Below are 18,782 nucleotides of genomic sequence, written 5' to 3'. Positions count from 1 at the left end.
AGCTGTTTAGGGTTTATGCTGGAGGGGAACCTGCTCACCTTGGATATGTTTCTGGTTCTGCAGACAGTGCATCTCCTCATACTGGGGCCAGTCAGCTTCATCAGGAGACTCCTCCTGTCCCCAGTGTGGAGAAAGATCCAGAACCAGAGCGGGACTGCAGACAGCCAGTCAGAGCAGCTGTGTACAAAGTAAGACTGAACATCTGTCTGCTGATGGACTCATTTCTGAAAACTGGACTTCTTGTGTTGTTCAGACATTGAAGAGTTTTCTTTCTGTTTTTCTTTCTTTCAGCAGATGTTGGTCTGCAGGAGGTTTTAGATGAACATAAGATCAGTCTGAGGAGGAGATGTGAACGTGTGACTGAAGGAAGTGATGAAACAGGAAGTAGAACCCTCCTCAACACCATCTACACTGAGCTCTATATCACAGAGGGACAGAGTGAAGAGGTTCATACCCAACATGAGGTGAGTCAGCTGGAGACAGCTTCCAAGATGGACGCCCTCCATGATGCTCCAATCAGGTGCCAGGACATCTTTAAAGCCTTACCTGACCAACAGAGACCCATCAGAGTGGTTCTGACCAACGGCGTGGCTGGTGTTGGAAAAACCTTCTCAGTGCAGAAGTTCACTCTGGACTGGGCAGAGGGCTTGGAGAACCAACATGTCAGTGTGGTGGTTCTGCTTTCATTCAGGGAGCTGAACCTGATCAGAGATGAGCAGTACAGTCTTCTGGAGCTGCTCCATGTTTTCCATCCAACATTACAGAAGGTCACAGCAGAGAAGCTGGCTGTCTCTCAGCTTTTGTTCATCTTTGACGGCCTGGATGAAAGCAGACTTTCATTGGATTTCACCAACAGGAAGCTGCTGTCTGATGTCACACAGAAGTCATCAGTCAGCCAGCTGCTGACAAACCTCATCCAGGGGAATCTGCTTCCCTCGGCTCTCGTCTGGATAACTTCCCGACCTGCAGCAGCCAATCAGATCCCTCCTACATGTGTTGACAGGGTAACAGAAGTACGAGGCTTCACTGACACCCAGAAGGAGGAGTACTTCAGGAGGAGATTCAGTGATGAAGAGCTGTCCAGCAGAATCATCTCCCACATGAAGACATCCAGGAGCCTCCACATCATGTGTAGTATCCCAGTCTTCTGCTGGATCACTGCTACAGTTCTGGAGCACATGTTGACTACAGAGCAGAGAGGAGAGCTGCCCAAGACCCTGACTGACATGTACTCACACTTCCTGCTGGTTCAGACAAAGAGGAAGAAGAACAAGTACCATGAGGGACATGAGACGAGTCCACAGGAGCTGAAGGAGGCTGACAGGGAAGTTCTTCTGAAGCTGGGGAGGCTGGCGTTTGAACATCTGGAGAAAGGAAACATCATGTTCTACCAAGAAGACCTGGAGCAGTGTGGTCTGGATGTGACAGAGGCCTCGGTGTACTCAGGAGTTTGTACAGAGATCTTCAAAAGAGAGTGTGTGATCTTCCAGAATCCAGTCTACTGCTTTGTTCATCTGAGCATTCAGGAGTTTCTGGCTGCAGTCTACATGTCCCACTGTTTCACCAACAGGAAGACAGAGGTGTTGAAGAACTTCCTGAAGATAGACTGGAATGAGGAGGATGACAATGATGATGATGATGATGATGATGATGATGATGATGATGATGATGATTTGCTGGGTCATTACCCGCTTAATCCAAATGAACTGGGCATGAGCACTAGGAAGAGAGAGGAGCTGGTGGACTTCCTGAAACCAAAATTTTTAACCAAGAATATGTACAGTTGTTTTGATAACAGAGATCTCCAATCGCATGATGTGTTTCTGAACAAAGCCATGAAGAAATCTCTCCAGAGTAAAAATGGCCACCTGGACCTGTTTGTTCGCTTCCTTCATGGCCTCTCTTTGGAGTCCAACCAGAGTCTCTTAAGAGGTCTGCTGGGTCAGACAGAGATCAGTTCAGAAACGATCCAGAGAGTCATCAACCACCTGAAGGAGATGAACAGTGATAAAATCTCTCCTGACAGAAGCATCAACATCTTCCACTGTCTGATGGAGATGAACGACCTCTCAGTACATCAGGAGATCCAAGAGCTCCTGAAGTCAGAGAACAGATCAAAGAAGGAACTCTCTGAGATCCAGTGCTCAGCTCTGGCCTTCATGCTGCAGATGTCAGAGGAGGTTCTGGATGAGTTGGACCTTCATAAGTACAAAACATCAAAGCAGGGACGACTGAGACTGATTCCAGCTGTGAGGAACTGCAGAAAGGCTCGGTGAGTCCAGATGTGATGATTAACCCTTTAAGACCTACCATAGAACCAAGTCCGCCAGAGCTTATATTATACAGGGAGTGCAGAATTATTAGGCAAGTTGTATTTTTGAGGAATAATTTTATTATTGAACAACAACCATGTTCTCAATGAACCCAAAAAACACATTAATATCAAAGCTGAATGTTTTTGGAAGTAGTTTTTAGTTTGTTTTTAGTTTTAGTATTTTAGGGGGATATCTGTGTGTGCAGGTGACTATTACTGTGCATAATTATTAGGCAACTTAACAAAAAACAAATATATACCCATTTCAATTATTTATTTTTACCAGTGAAACCAATATAACATCTCCTCATTCACAAATATACATTTCTGACATTCAAAAACAAAAGAAAAACAAATCAGCGACCAATATAGCCACCTTTCTTTGCAAGGACACTCAAAAGCCTGCCATCCATGGATTCTGTCAGTGTTTTGATCTGTTCACCATCAACATTGCGTGCAGCAGCAACCACAGCCTCCCAGACACTGTTCAGAGAGGTGTACTGTTTTCCCTCCTTGTAAATCTCACATTTGATGATGGACCACAGGTTCTCAATGGGGTTCAGATCAGGTGAACAAGGAGGCCATGTCATTAGTTTTTCTTCTTTTATACCCTTTCTTGCCAGCCACGCTGTGGAGTACTTGGACGCGTGTGATGGAGCATTGTCCTGCATGAAAATCATGTTTTTCTTGAAGGATGCAGACTTCTTCCTGTACCACTGCTTGAAGAAGGTGTCTTCCAGAAACTGGCAGTAGGACTGGGAGTTGAGCTTGACTCCATCCTCAACCTGAAAAGGCCCCACAAGCTCATCTTTGATGATACCAGCCCAAACCAGTACTCCACCTCCACCTTGCTGGCGTCTGAGTCAGACTGGAGCTCTTTGCCCTTTACCAATCCAGCCACGGGCCCATCCATCTGGCCCATCAAGACTCACTCTCATTTCATCAGTCCATAAAACCTTAGAAAAATCAGTCTTGATATATTTCTTGGCCCAGTCTTGACATTTCAGCTTGTGTGTCTTGTTCAGTGGTGGTCGTCTTTCAGCCTTTCTTACCTTGGCCATGTCTCTGAGTATTGCACACCTTGTGCTTTTGGGCACTCCAGTGATGTTGCAGCTCTGAAATATGGCCAAACTGGTGGCAAATGGCATCTTGGCAGCTCCACGCTTGACTTTTCTCAGTTCATGGGCAGTTATTTTGCGCCTTGGTTTTTCCACACGCTTCTTGCGACCCTGTTGACTATTTTGAATGAAACGCTTGATTGTTCGATGATCACGCTTCAGAAGCTTTGCAATTTTAAGACTGCTGCATCCCTCTGCAAGATATCTCACTATTTTGGACTTTTCTGAGCCTGTCAAGTCCTTCTTTTGACCCATTTTGCCAAAGGAAAGGAAGTTGCCTAATAATTATGCACACCTGATATAGGGTGTTGATGTCATTAGACCACACCCCTTCTCATTACAGAGATGCACATCACCTAATATGCTTAATTGTGTGGATGCTGATTAAGCATCCACACTATTGAGTTCCTGTTTCTCTTTATTGTGTGGATGCCCTAAAAGGGCTTCCACACTATTGAGTTCCTGTTTTAAACTTTATTCTTCAAGTTGCTGCCCCGTTTTTCGGCACTTAACTACTCCCTCAGTTTTCAGCCGATTTTCTCCGTTCAAACTCTAAACTGTTCTGCTATTTCTGCTAATTCCGGCTATATCTTTTGGTGTTTATTACTATTATACTTTTTAAAATATTACACTTTTTGTGTCCCATTGAAATGAATGGAAAACTTCCACAATTCTGCTAAAACTTGCTTGGTTTTGAAACTTAACTGCTTCCTCATACTTTCACCTAGAAACTCCATTCAAACTTTAAAATGTTCTCAGATTATTGGGCTATTCCTGTCTGATTCAGCTTTTTCAGATCTTCTACCGTTTTAATCTTATCTCTCTTTAAGTTTTCAGTTGCAAAATTGTGATTTTTCAGAAAATACATGCATTGCTATGGTTGCTATGCAATTAAGTCAGAGTGAGTGCTGGTCCGTTCTGAATTTTCTCTTCATGTCTAAACAACTTCTTGCTACTCGCTCAATTTCCACTCAACCCCCACAAATTATACATCAAAACGTAGGTATTTTTGCTGGCTTTCAGAAAATGTCACTATCTTTATTGTGAGATTTACCGTCTTTTCGCAATTTGCCTCGGAGTGACACAAGGTCTGACAACTCCCCATTCAAAGTCTATGGGGAGATTTTGAAATTCAGAGCTGAAATTCTGTAACGGGAGCCATTTTCAAATCGCCATATCTCTTTAACAAAGCAAAGTTAGGACATGAGGCTTGTGCCAATATATCTTCAGGCACTGCTGACACTCACAGTGGAAGCAGTTTTTACAATTATCTTACCGTTGAGCAATGAATTACGTTTGTTTGAGGGGTGGAAATCGGTCCTCCTCTCAGTTTTCAAACTCCGAAAATGAAGCCGTTTCTTCTCTCGTCATATCTCCGCGATGGAGTTACAAAGAGCAATGAAAATCGCAGTCAAAGTACACCAAAGTCCGCTGATTCACCCAGTACAAGAATTATGCTGCTAGCCCTCCTAGTTTTTGAGTTACAAGACGTTTTGTAACTCCAAAAAACGGCGCTTTTCGCCGCTCACCGCGATCTATTTCTGATTGCTGATGTCTTTGTTTTTCAGCCGCCCGCCCCCTTTCCAGGTGGCGCAATCAGTAATGACACGGCTCTGCAGCTCAAAGGTCGTGGGTTCAATCCCACCTTGGTCAACATTTTTTTTTCACTACAAATTTATACACTATCACAGACCTGTAATTTATATTGCTAATTTTTTTCACTACAAATGAGTAGTGCAAAAACATACTATGTCTGCAACATCACAGTATATCTGTTATGTTATAGTATTACTACTAAATCACAGTATTTCTGCCAATTCAAGGAGGCTGACTGTTACTAAGTGCATCAGTGTACATAGGTCATCTGTTGTGTTGGAGTGCCCTCTTGTGGTGCCTTTTGGGTAGTGCCTTAGTAAACGTGAACACTGCAAAGAAGTGGTATCAGACTGGTTTGTAGTGGAGGAATTTGTTGCCAGTTTCTTTCATCTTTAATCCGTATTCATGTTGTAATGTAGTAGTACCACAATATGGCAGAAACACTATGTTTTGGCACAAATACTTTGATTTGGTATACTTTAGCTTCTTCACCCCTTTTCAGCAAAATTTTCATTTTTTTTCACCCCTTTTCAGCACAAATTCCAGCTTTTTTGGCTGTTTTCAGAAAAAAAAAACTCTTTTCAGCAGAAACTCTGCTGATTCATCTCTTTTCAGCGCAAGTTTTATGATTTTAGCAGCTTTTCTAATATGGACCTCAGATTCTTGTTAACGCTCCATGGCAGAAATACATACAAGTACCCACCTGATGAAGCAGACAGAGGCAGTACCTCTGATTGGTGAATTTGAGCAGAAACAGGTTGTTTTGCCTCTTTTCAGCAGAAATTCTGCTGATTCACCTCTATTCAGCGCAACGTTCTGCTTCTTTGCCTCTTTTCTGCAGAAATTCTGCTGATTCACCTCTTTTCTGCAAAATTTTCAACCATTTCACCTCTTATCAGCGCAATTCTCAGCAGTTTCTGCTCATTTCACCATAATTGTCAGTCTCTCCATCTCTTACCTTGTGAGAGTGAATTTGGCACAGTGAGATGAGTAGCCGCCTTGCGCTCAGGAGGTCCCGGTTCGAATCCTGCTCAGGGTGACAGTCTTTTTTCACCACCATACAACTTTTTGCAACTTTTCCTCTTTTTCAGCTTTTCAGCAGACAGCTTCAGCGTTAAGGCATCCACACAGCATTTTCGCAGGAAATGCAAATTTTTCTAGTTCTTTATTATTCTTCATCTTCAAGTTGCTTCCGTACGTTTTTTGGCCTTTAACTACTTCCACAATTTTTGTGCTATTTTCACTGTTCAAATTTCACAATATTCTGCTATTTCTGCTCTTTCCGGCTATGACTTTTGGTATTTATTACTATTATACTTTTTGAAATATTAAGTTTTTTTCCTTTAATTTGTCCCATTGAAATGAATGGGAAACTTCCACAATTCTGCTAAAACATGCTTGTTTTTGAAACTTTACTACTTCCTCATGCTTTCACATAGAAACTCCATTTAAACTTTAAAATGTTCACAAATTATTGGGCTATTCATGTATGATTCAGCTTTTTCATATCTGTTACTGTTTTCATCTTATCCCTCTTGAAGTTTTGAGTTTCATCTTTGTGATTTTTCACAAAATACATGTGTTGTTATGTTTGCTATGCAGTTGGTTCTGTGTGAGAGACTGTACCTTTCGCAATTTTCTCTTCATGTCCGAACAACTTCTTGCTACTTGCTCAATTTTTACTCAAGCCCCACAAATTATACATCAAAACGTAGGTATTTCTGCAGGCTTTCAGAAAATGTCACTATCATTGTTGTGGGATTTATAGAATTTTGTCAAATCTCCCCAGACCAACACAAAGTCTGAAAACTCTCCATAGAAAGTCAATGGAGAGATTGTTCAAAATTACCGCTTGATTTCTCTAATGAGATGCATTTTCAAATTGTCATATCTCCTTAACGAAACAAAGTTGAGACATGAGGCTTGTCCCAATATATCTTCAGACACTCCTGACGCTCACAATTCAAGAATTTGTTTCTCACCCATTACCATTTGGCCATGAATTGGGTTTGTTTGAGGGTAGGAAATTTGTTCCTCGCTCAGATTTCTTCAGATTTCAAACTCTGGAAATGAGGCACTTTTTTCTCTCGTCATATCTTTTTGATGGATTTCCACACAGACCTGAGAATTTCCATGACTGTTCACCAAAGCCTGCTGTCTCTAACGGTGAAAGAATGATATCGATACTTCAAATAGATTTAGAGTTAGAAAGCGTTTTTTGAGGGCAAGTCAAGGCAGTTTTCGCTTTGCCTCTACTCAGTTATGGTGCATTAGAAGTCAAATATCTTCAATATTTCATATTTAAATGATAAATTGTCAACACTTTAATATTCCCCCATCTCTTCTGAACAAAACGGTGTAAGAATGACTGTTCTAGACCCTACGGTTAGGAAATTATAGCCATTTGTTTGAGGGGAATCCTGACTATGAAAAATAGACAGCACAAATCCTGTCTCTGTGCTGCGTGTGTGTAAAAACAGGTGCACCTGTTTTGGCGGGAAAAGTACACAGCCTCTCTGATTGGTGGATTCAAATTTAGCAGCTCCCAGGCTGCTTGACTGACCTAGAAACTTGCTTTTCTCTCCCCGTGTGTGTGTGTGTGTGTGTGTGTGTGTGACAGACAGAGAGAGCCTCTTTATGGGAGCATCTTGTTGTATGATTTAAATTCAATATATTTAGACTGGTTGACTGAATTTGGTCCTGTGTGTGTCTCTCTGTGCATGTGTGTTTCTATATGTGTCCATATTTGTGATTGTGTGACTGTTATACTTTTTTTTGCTGATTTTTTTTCATTTAACAATTACATTTGAGGGACCCTTAGCATGTTCAGCATTGTTTCAGCTGTCCATTTTGCTTTTCCAATTTTTCTATTTAAGTTATTAATATTGTGCTAAGTCATAGCATTTCTGCTGCTTTTCAGCATTTGTGCTAAATACAGCATTTCTGCTAAATCATACTATTTCTGCTATTTTATAAGATTTGTGCTAAATATAGTGTTTCTGCTAAAAAATTGTATTTCTGCCAAATATAGTATTTTTGATTAATTATAGTTTTTCTACCAAATCATAGTACAGTTTTACTGCTTTTTATATGACTTCTAAGATAACCAATCATATCTGAGGGCTTGCACATTCAAATTTGCATATTGTTGCCTTCATGGCTTCCCAGCCAGCCAATCATATCTGAGGGCTGGCACATTCAAATTTGTATATTGGGGCATTCATGGCTTCTAAGACAACCAATCATATCTGAGGGCTGGCACATTCAAATTTGCATATTGGGGCCTTCATGGCTTCCCAGCCAGCCAATCATCTATGTCATATATCTATAATATTTCATATTTTTATTTTAAATGGTCAACATTTCAAGATTCCCCCATGTCGTCTGAACAAAACGGTCTAAGAATGACTGTTTTAGCCCCTACGTTTACGAATTTATGGCTGTTTGTTTGAGGGAAATCCTCACTATGAGAAATAGACTGCAAAAATCCTGTCTCTCTCTGTGATGCGTGTGTAAAAGCATGCACTTAGTGCACCAGTTTGGGCGGGAAAAAGCACACAGCCTCTCTGATTGGTGGATTCAAATTGAGAAGCTCACAGCTGTTTGACTGACCTAGAAACATGCTGTTAACAGCCCCTGTTCACTTGCTGATGCTGCTGTGTGTGTGTGTGTGTGTGTGTGAGAGAGAGAGAGAGAGAGAGAAAGAAAGACACACACACAAAGACCCTTTTTAGGGCAGCATCTCATTGTTTGATAAAAATATAATATATCCAGACTGGTTGACTGGCATAGACCCTGTGTGTGTGCCTCTCTCTGTACATTTGTGTATCCATATTTGATTTTCTGTGTATTTGGTGATTTGTGTATCCATATTTGATTTTGTGTATATCTGTTGGCTGTTCTTATTTGTTTTTTTTCTAAATGTATTTTTATTTTATTTTTTCACAGGTGAACAAAAATTAGTTTTGAGCAAACTTAACCATGTTCCTTTTTATTCAGCTTGTCATTTTACCTTTCCAATATTTTCACTTAAGTTATTACTATTCTGCTCAATCATAGTATCTGTTCTAAATCATTGTTATTAAGCAATATTGTAGGGTTTCTGCTAAATCATAGTATTTCTACTATATTATATTTTTCTTTCTAAATATAGCATTTCTGCTATAGAATAGTATTTCTGCTATGTTATAATATTTGTGCTAAACTGGAGTATTTTTGCTAAAACATAGTATTTATATAAAATTACAATATTCATAGTATATTACAGTGTCTTTGGTAAATCACAGCATTTCTGCTATGTTGTACTGTTTTTCTAAATCATAGTATTTCTGTAATGTTTAAGAATGTTTGGCTAAACATGTTGGTGCATTGTGTGCTGGGCGGCAGCCAGGAGCAGAGGCCCTGGCAGACTGATCCCCGGCTGCCAAGACTGGCAATAGGGACATGGAATGTCACCTCTCTGGTGGGGAAGGAGCCTGAGTTAGTGCGTGAGGTTGAGAGGTACCGGCTAGATATAGTCGGGCTCACCTCTACGCATGGCTTGGGCTCTGGAACCAGTCTCCTAGAGAGGGGCTGGACTCTGTCTCAGTCTGGAGTTGCCCCTAGTGAGAGGCGGCGGGCTGGGGTGGGTATTCTAATATCCCCTCGGCTTGCTGCCAGTATGTTGGGGTTTTTCCCGGTGGATGAGAGGGTTTGTTCCCTGCGCCTTAGGGTCGGGGAAAGGGTCCTGACTGTCATCTGCGCTTATGCGCCGAGTGGCAGTTCAGAGTACCCAGCCTTCTTAGAGTCCCTCGGGGGGTGCTGGAAGGTGCCCCACCGGGAGACTCTGTGGTCCTGCTGGGAGACTTCAATGCTCACGTGGGTAACAACAGCGAGACCTGGAGGGGCGTGATTGGGAGGAATGGCCTCCCTGATCTGAATCCGAGCGGTGTTTTGTTATTGGACTTCTGTGCAAATCACAGTTTGGCCATAACGAACACCTTGTTCGAACATAAGAGTGTCCATAAGTGCACGTGGCAGCAGGACGCTCTAGGCCGCAGGTCGATGATCGATTTTGTAATCGTATCACCAGACCTGCGTCCATATGTTCTGGACACTCGGGTAAAGAGAGGGCTGAGCTGTCAACTGATCACCACCTGGTGGTGAGTTGGATCAGGTGGCGGGGGAGGACGCTGGACAGACCCGGTGCACCTAAACGCGTAGTGAGGGTGTGCTGGGAACGTCTAGCAGAGGCCCCAGTCCGCGAGATCTTCAACGCACACCTCCGGCAGAGCTTCAACAGCATTCCGAGGGAGACTGGGGACATTGAGTCCGAATGGACCATGTTCAGCGTCTCCATCGCCGAAGCTGCTGCATTGAGCTGCGGCCGCAAGGTGGTTGGTGCCTGCCGTGGTGGTAATCCCCGAACCAAATGGTGGACACCAGAGGTGAAGGGAGCCATCAAGCTGAAGAAGGAGTCCTATCGGGCTTGGTTAGCCTGTGGGACTCCGGAGGCAGCCGACAGGTATCGACAGGCCAAGCGGAATGCGGCTCGGGCAGTGGCTGAAGCAAAAACTCGGGTGTGGGAGGAGTTCGGAGAGGCCATGGAAAAAGACTTTCGGACTGCCTCGAAGAGATTCTGGCAAACCGTCAGGCGTCTCAGGAGGGGAAAGCGGTGCTCTACCTGCACTGTGTATAGTGCTGGCGGAGCGCTGCTGACGTCGACTGAGAAAATTGTCAGGCGGTGGAAGGAATACTTCGAGGACCTCCTTAATCCCACTGACACGTCTTCCGAGGAGGAAGCAGAGTCTGGGGATGAGGGGAGTGACCCGCCAATTTCCGGGGGCGAGGTCACTGAGGCAGTTAAACAACTCCTTGGTGGCAGAGCCCCTGGTGTTGATGAGGTCCGCCCCGAGTTCCTGAAGGCTCTGGATGTTGTAGGGTTGTCCTGGTTGACACGCCTCTACAATGTTGCGTGGAGATCAGGGGCAGTACCCCTGGACTGGCAGACCGGGGTGGTGGTCCCCATCTTTAAGAGGGGAGACCGGAGGGTGTGTTCCAACTACAGGGGGATCACACTCCTCAGCCTCCCTGGGAAAGTCTATGCCAGGGTGCTGGAAAGGAGAGTTCGTCCGTTAGTCGAACCTCGGATACAGGAGGAACAATGCGGTTTTCGTCCTGGTCGCGGAACACTGGACCAGCTCTTTATCCTCTCAAGGATACTTGAGGGTGCATGGGAGTTTGCCCAACCAGTCTACATGTGTTTTGTGGACTTGGAGAAGGCATTCGACCATGTCCCTCGGGGTGTCCTGTGGGAGGTGTTGCGGGAGTATGGGGTGTCTGGCCCATTGCTACGGGCCATTCGATCCCTGTACAACCGTTGCAAGAGTTTGGTTCGCATTGCCGGCAATAAGTCGGACTTGTTCCCGGTGGGTGATGGGCTCCGCCAGGGCTGCCCTTTGTCACCGGTTCTGTTCATAATTTTTATGGACAGGATTTCTAGGCGCAGCCAAGTGGCGGAGGGCTTTCACTTCGGTGGCCTCAGAATCTCATCTCTGCTTTTTGCGGATGATGTGGTTCTGTTGGCTTCATCAGGTGAGGGCCTCCAGCTCGCACTGGAGTGGTTCGCAGCCGAGTGTGAAGCAGCGGGAATGAGGATCAGCACCTCCAAATCTGAGGCCATGGTTCTCAGCCGGAAAAGGGTGGAGTGCCCACTCCGGGTCGGGGATGAGTTCCTGCCCCAAGTGGAGGAGTTCAAGTATCTCGGGGTCTTGTTCGCGAGTGATGGGAGAAGGGAGCCGGAGATCGACAGACGGATTGGTGCTGCGGCTGCAGTGATGCGGACGCTGCACCGGTCCGTCGTGGTGAAGAGGGAGCTGAGTGTAAAAGCGAAGCTCTCAATTTACCGGTCGATCTACGTCCCTACCCTCACCTATGGCCACGAGCTGTGGGTAGTGACCAAAAGAACGAGATCGCAGATACAAGCAGCAGAAATGAGCTTCCTCCGAAGGGTGGCTGGCCTCTCCCTTAGAGATAGGGTGAGAAGTTCGGCCATCCGGGAGGGGCTCAGAGTAGAGCCGCTGCTCCTCCACATCGAAAGGAGCCAGTTGAGGTGGTTCGGGCATCTGACAAGGATGCCTCCTGGGCGCCTCCTGGGTGAGGTGTTCCGGGCATTTCCCACCGGGAGGAGGCCCCGGGGCAGACCGAGGACACGCTGGAGAGATTATATCTCTCGGCTGGCCTGGGAACGCCTTGGTATTCCCCCGGATAAGCTGGAGGAGGTGGCTGGGGAGAGGGAGGTCTGGGCTTCTCTGCTTAGGCTGCTGCCCCCGCGACCCGGCCTCGGATAAAGCGGAAGATAGATGGATGGATGGGTGGATGGATGGCTAAATATATTCTTTCTGTTATCTTATACTATTTCTCCTAAATTCTTGTATTTTTGAGAAGTTATCATGTTTCTGGTAAGTTACAATATTTCTGCTAAGTTCTGCTATGCTATTGTATTTCTGCCAAGTATTATGTTTCCTCTAAGATATTACAGTTCTGCTAAGTTACTACATTTTAGCAAAGTTCCTTTGCTTCTGCAAAGTTTTTACAATTTTTGCAACTTTTCAGCTCTTTCAGCTAGTTTCAGCAGACAGCTTCAGCGTTAAAGCATCCACACTGCATTTTCGCAGGAAATGCAAATTTTTCTAGTTGGTAGTAGGCTTTCGAGCCTATACAGCTTGGAGTAAGACAACATGCATGAAGAGGATGATGTGGACAAAATACTCATTTGCCTAATAATTCTGCACTCCCTGTATTTTTACATGCTGTAGAGCCATTTTTGGGAGCATTTCAAGTTGATATACATCAATACAACCATTATAAGACCAAGACAGACTTTTAATTCATTTGAAAGCCTGATGCTTAACCTTGTCCACCCCAGCTGTAAAACTCAGAAACCAGTCTTACTTGTTATCATCTATCGTCCACCTGGGCCTTACACAGAGTTTCTCTCTGATTTCTCAGACTTTTTATCTGATTTAGTGCTCAGCTCAGATAAAATAATTATTGTGGGTGATTTTAACATCCATGTAGATGCTAAAAATGACAGCCTCAACATCGCATTTAATCTGTTATTAGACTCAATTGGCTTCTCTCAAACTGTAAAAGAACCCACCCACCACTTTAATCACACTCTAGATCTTGTTTTAACATATGGCATAGAAACTGAACATTTAACAGTGTTTCCTGAAAACCCTCTGCTGTCTGATCATTTCCTGATAACATTTACATTTACAATAATTGATTACACAGCAGTGGAGAGTAGACTTTATCAAAGTAGATGTCTTTCTGAAAGTGCTGTAACTAAGTTTAAGAATATAATCCACCCACTGTTATCATCTTCAATGCCCTGTACCAACACAGAGCAGAGCAGCTATCTGAACGCTACTCCAACAGAGGTCGATTATCTTGTTAATAATTTTACCTCCCCACTACGTACGACTCTGGAAACTGTAGCTCCTGTGAAAACTAAGGTCTCAAATCAGAAGTACCTGACTCCGTGGTATAATTCTCAAACACGTAGCCTAAAGCAGATAACTCATAAGCTGGAGAGGAAATGGCGTGTCACAAATTTAGGGGATCATCATTTAGCCTGGAGAAATAGTTTGCTGCTTTATAAGAAAGCCCTCCGCAAAGCCAGAACATCTTACTATTCGTCACTGATTGAAGAAAATAAGAACAACCCCAGGTTTCTCTTCAGCACTGTAGCCAGGCTGACAAAAAGTCAGAGCTCTACTGAGCCAACAATCCCTTTAACGTTAACTAGTAATGACTTCATGAACTTCTTCACAAATAAAATTTTTATCATTAGAGAAAAAAATTACCAATAATCATCCCACAGATGTAATCTTATCTACAGCTACTTTTAGTACCATCGATGTTAAGTTAGACTCTTTTTCTCCAATTGATCTTTCTGAGTTAACTTCAATAATTACTTCCTCCAAACCATCAACGTGTCTTTTAGACCCCATTCCTACAAAACTGCTCAAAGAAGTCCTGCCATTAATTAATTCTTCAATCTTAAATATGATCAACCTAGCTCTAATAATCGGCTATGTACCACAGGACTTCAAGCTGGCTGTAGTTAAACCTTTACTCAAAAAGCCATCTCTAGACCCAGCTATCTTAGCTAATTATAGGCCAATCTCCAACCTTTCTTTCATATCAAAAATCCTTGAAAGAGTAGTTGTCAAACAGCTAACAGATCATCTGCAGAGGAATGGCTTATTTGAAGAGTTTCAGTCAGGTTTCAGAGCTCATCACAGCACAGAAACAGCTTTAGTGAAGGTTACAAATGATCTTCTTATGGCCTCTGACAGTGGACTCATCTCTGTGCTTGTCCTGCTAGACCTTAGTGCTGCGTTCGATACTGTCGACCATAATATCCTATTAGAGCGATTAGAACATGCTGTAGGTATTACAGGTACTGCACTGCAGTGGTTTGTATCATATCTATCTAATAGACTCCAATTTGTACATGTAAATGGAGAGTCCTCTTCACACACTAAGGTCAATTATGGTGTTCCACAGGGTTCAGTGCTAGGACCAATTCTATTTACATTATACATGCTTCCCTTAGGCAGCATCATTAGAAGACATAGCATACATTTTCACTGCTATGCAGATGACACGCAGCTCTATCTATCCATGAAGCCAGATAACACACACCAACTAGTTAAACTGCAGGAATGTCTTAAAGACATAAAGACCTGGATGGCCGCTAACTTTCTGCTTCTTAATTCAGATCAAACTGAGGTTATTGTACTCGGCCCTGAAAATCTTAGAAATATGGTATCTAACCAGATTCTTACTCTGGATGGCATTACCTTGGCCTCCAGTAACACTGTGAGGAACCTTGGAGTCATTTTTGACCAGGACATGTCCTTCAACGCACATATTAAACAAATATGTAAGACTGCTTTCTTCCATTTGCGCAACATCTCTAAAATTAGAAATATCCTGTCTCAGAGTGATGCTGAAAAACTAGTTCATGCATTTATTACTTCCAGGCTGGACTACTGTAATTCATTATCATCAGGATGTCCTAAAAACTCACTGAAAAGTCTTCAGCTAATCCAAAATGCTGCAGCAAGAGTCCTGACAGGGACTAGAAAGAGAGAGCATATTTCTCCTGTTTTGGCTTCCCTTCATTGGCTTCCTGTTAAATCCAGAATTGAATTCAAAATCCTGCTCCTCACATACAAGGTCTTAAATAATCAGGCCCCATCTTATCTTAATGACCTTGTAGTACCATATCACCCCATTAGAGCACTTCGCTCTCGCTTTGCAGGCCTACTTGTTGTTCCTAGAGTATTTAAAAGTAGAATGGGAGGGAGAGCCTTCAGTTTTCAGCCCCCTCTTCTGTGGAACCAGCTTCCAGTTTGGATTCAGGAGACAGACACTATCTCTACTTTCAAGATTAGGCTTCAAACTTTCCTTTTTGCTAAAGCATATAGTTAGGGCTGGACCAGATGACCCTGAATCCTCCCTTAGTTATGCTGCAATAGACGTAGGCTGCCGGGGATTCCCATGATGCATTGAGTTTTTCCTTTCCAGTCACCTTTCTCACTCACTATGTGTTAATAGACCTCTCTGCATCGAATCACATCTGTTATTAATCTCTGTCTCTCTTCCACAGCATGTCTTTATCCTGTTTTCCTTCTCTCACCCCAACCGGTCGCAGCAGATGGCCGCCCCTCCCTGAGCCTGGTTCTGCCGGAGGTTTCTTCCTGTTAAAAGGGAGTTTTTCCTTCCCACTGTCGCCAACGTGCTTGCTCATAGGGGGTCATATGATTGTTGGGTTTTTCTCTGTATTTATTATTGTACGATCTACTGTACAATATAAAGCGCCTTGAGGTGACTTTTGTTGTGATTTGGCACTATATAAATAAAATTGAATTGAATTGAATTGAATTATGGTAAATGGCCTGTATTTATATAGCGCTTTACTAGTCCCTAAGGACCCCAAAGTGCTTTACACATCCAGTCATCCACCCATTCACACACACATTCACACACTGGTGATGGCAAGCTACATTGTAGCCACAGCCACCCTGGGGCACACTGACAGAGGCGAGAATTATAGCCCAAATTTTAATAATATTAATGCATTAAGTGCATAGTAATTACATAAATTGCAAAAAAAAAGTGCAATGAACTACAAAATAATTGAAAATCGTTTTTGTTTTTTTAACATATATTTCTAGTTAGAGAAATTTAAGAGGCTTATCCCTCAAAACTGTGAATACAAAAAAGTTGCACAAACTAGTTTCCCACCACAGGAAATTTATTTTAAGTGTCTTCATAGTTTTATTTTTGAAATACACCAATTTTCATATATTGCAGGAAAAACGAAAATAAATATTATAATGCAAATTTGCAAAAAAACCAGCATATGCATCAAAATAAACTATTTCCAGCAGTGCAATATGAGTCCTGAGCATCCCAGAAACAACACAGAAAGTCATGATGTCAAACATAACTTTTAAAAACACAAGTATAGGCTCATGAGGCCCAGATGGTAAAAAACTACATTTCCGCAAAATGACATCACTTCCGGTTTCGGGCAGGTCATGGGGGACATGCGATAGTTCGCGCTGATGGACGTAGGAAGTGTTATGAACAGCTGATCGGATCGGCAAAGCATGTTTCTGGAATATTATGTTTTTGTTGCTGCAAGCGCTTTTTATGCAGTTTTTGCAAAGCTATATGTGGAAGGAAAAATAGTTACGCAAAATGGAGAGTGTCCGCTCCGACCGGCTTTAAAGGGTTAACATCATTAATTAGTGTAGATTAGTAGTTTAGTTCTTCAGATATACACAGTGCTAAACGACTCTCATTAGTTTGAATTTCTCAGATAAAATGATATTTTGTGTTGATCAGGAAATGTGTGTGTGCATTTAGCATAATCCTGCATTGGTAGTCGTACGCTGTGTGTTGTAGACTCACATCTACATGTAGTACCTGTGTTGTGTCATTAGGGGGCAGTATTTTAAACCTCCTGCTGCTGTTGTTGGTCATTCAGACGCTGCTGTTAGAGAGAAGACAGAAATAAGAATCCATGAAGAGCTTCTTTGTAGTGACGTGAACTCTAATGTTAAAAACAGAGACAAATATCCAGAGCAGTCACTGCCTGGACTGATTACAAGAAGGCCTATGAGTCAATGCCCCACAGCTGGATACTGGAATGCCTAGAATTGTACAAGATCAACAGGACCCTAAGAGCCTTCATCAGGAACTCAATGGGGATGTGGTGTACAACACTAGAGGTCAACTTCAAGCCCATAGTACAAGTCACCATCAAGTGCGGGATCTACCAAGGAGATGCTCTGTCCCCACTGCTGTTCTGCATAGGCCTGAACCCCCTCAGTGAGATCATTAACAAGACTGGCTACGGATACTGACTACGGAACGGAGCGGTTGTCAGCCACCTCCTGTACATGGATGACATCAAGCTGTATGCCAAGAGTGAACGAGACATCGATTCACTGATCCACACTACCAGGATATACAGCAATGACATTGGAATGTCATTCGGGCTGGAGAAGTGTAGTCGAATGATAACAAAGAGAGGGAAGGTAGTCAGAACTGAGGGGATCGAACTACCAGAAGGCAACATTGCAGACATAGAGGACAGTTACAAGTACCTGGGGATCCCGCAGGCGAATGGGAACCATGAAGAGGCCGCTAGGAAAGCTGCAACCACCAAGTACCTGCAGAGGGTCAGGCAAGTCCTGAGGAGTCAGCTGAACGGTAAGAACAAGATCAGGGCCATCAACACCTACGCCCTGCCCGTGATCAGGTACCCTGCTGGTATAATAAGTTGGCCAAAGGAGGAGATAGAAGTCACTGACATAAAGACAAGAAAGCTCCTTACCATGCATGGAGGGTTTCACCCCAAGTCCAGCACCCTGAGGCTGTATGCTGAGCGGAAGGAAGGAAGCCGGGAACTGGTGAGTGTCAGCACCACAGTCCAGGATGAGACAACGAACATCCATGAATACACTGGGAAAATGGCCCCAACTGACAGCGTGCTCAGTGAATACCTCAGGCAGCAGAAACCCAAGAAAGAGGAGGAAGACAAGGAACCATCATCAGGCCCCTGCACGGTATGTACCACCGGCAGATAGAGGAGGTGGCTGATATCCAGAAATCCTACCAGTGGCTGGACAAAGCTGGACTGAAAGACAGCACAGAGGCACTAATCATGGCAGCACAGGAACAAGCACTGAGCACAAGATCCATAGAGGCTGGGGTCTATCACACCAGGCAAGACCCCAGGTGCAGGCTGTGTAAAGATGCCCCAGAGACAATCCAGCACATAACAGCAGGGTGCAAGATGCTAGCAGGCAAGGCATACATGGAACACCATAACCAAGTGGCCGGCATAGTGTACAGGAACATCTGTGCCGAGTATAACCTGGAAGTGAAAATGGGAGATGCCCCCAAGGGTGATGGAGAATGACCGAGCTAAGATCCTGTGGGACTTCCAGATACAGACGGACAAAATGGTGGTGGCTAACCAATCGGACATAGTGGTGGTAGACAAACAGAAGAAGACGGCCGTAGTGATCGATGTGGCGGTTCCGAATGACAGCAACATCAGAAAGAAGGAACACGAGAAGCTGTAGCTATAAGCTATATATAGCTATATATATATGTATATGTATATATATATCTATATATATATAGATATATATATGTATGCATGTATATACATATCTAATATA

The 18,782-nt window shown here is 43.5% G+C and overlaps 1 protein-coding gene across 1 annotated transcript in view; it reads left to right on the top strand.

Moving 5' to 3' along the window:
* Positions 1-1,712: 1,712 nt before the first annotated feature.
* The window catches only part of LOC112844793 (NACHT, LRR and PYD domains-containing protein 12-like), a 56,458-nt gene continuing 39,388 nt past the window's right edge, over positions 1,713-18,782 (top strand). Inside the window, exon 1 of the mRNA XM_025904435.1 lies at positions 1,713-2,272. Within this exon, the coding sequence (XP_025760220.1) occupies positions 1,713-2,272 (560 nt within the window). The remainder of the gene's footprint in view (positions 2,273-18,782) is intronic.

Source organism: Oreochromis niloticus, unplaced genomic scaffold (assembly GCF_001858045.2).
Source record: "Oreochromis niloticus isolate F11D_XX unplaced genomic scaffold, O_niloticus_UMD_NMBU tig00001623_pilon, whole genome shotgun sequence".
Classification (NCBI taxonomy): domain Eukaryota; kingdom Metazoa; phylum Chordata; class Actinopteri; order Cichliformes; family Cichlidae; genus Oreochromis; species Oreochromis niloticus.
Note: the sequence above shows the minus strand (reverse complement) of the source record. Positions and strands in the feature narration are given on the sequence as shown.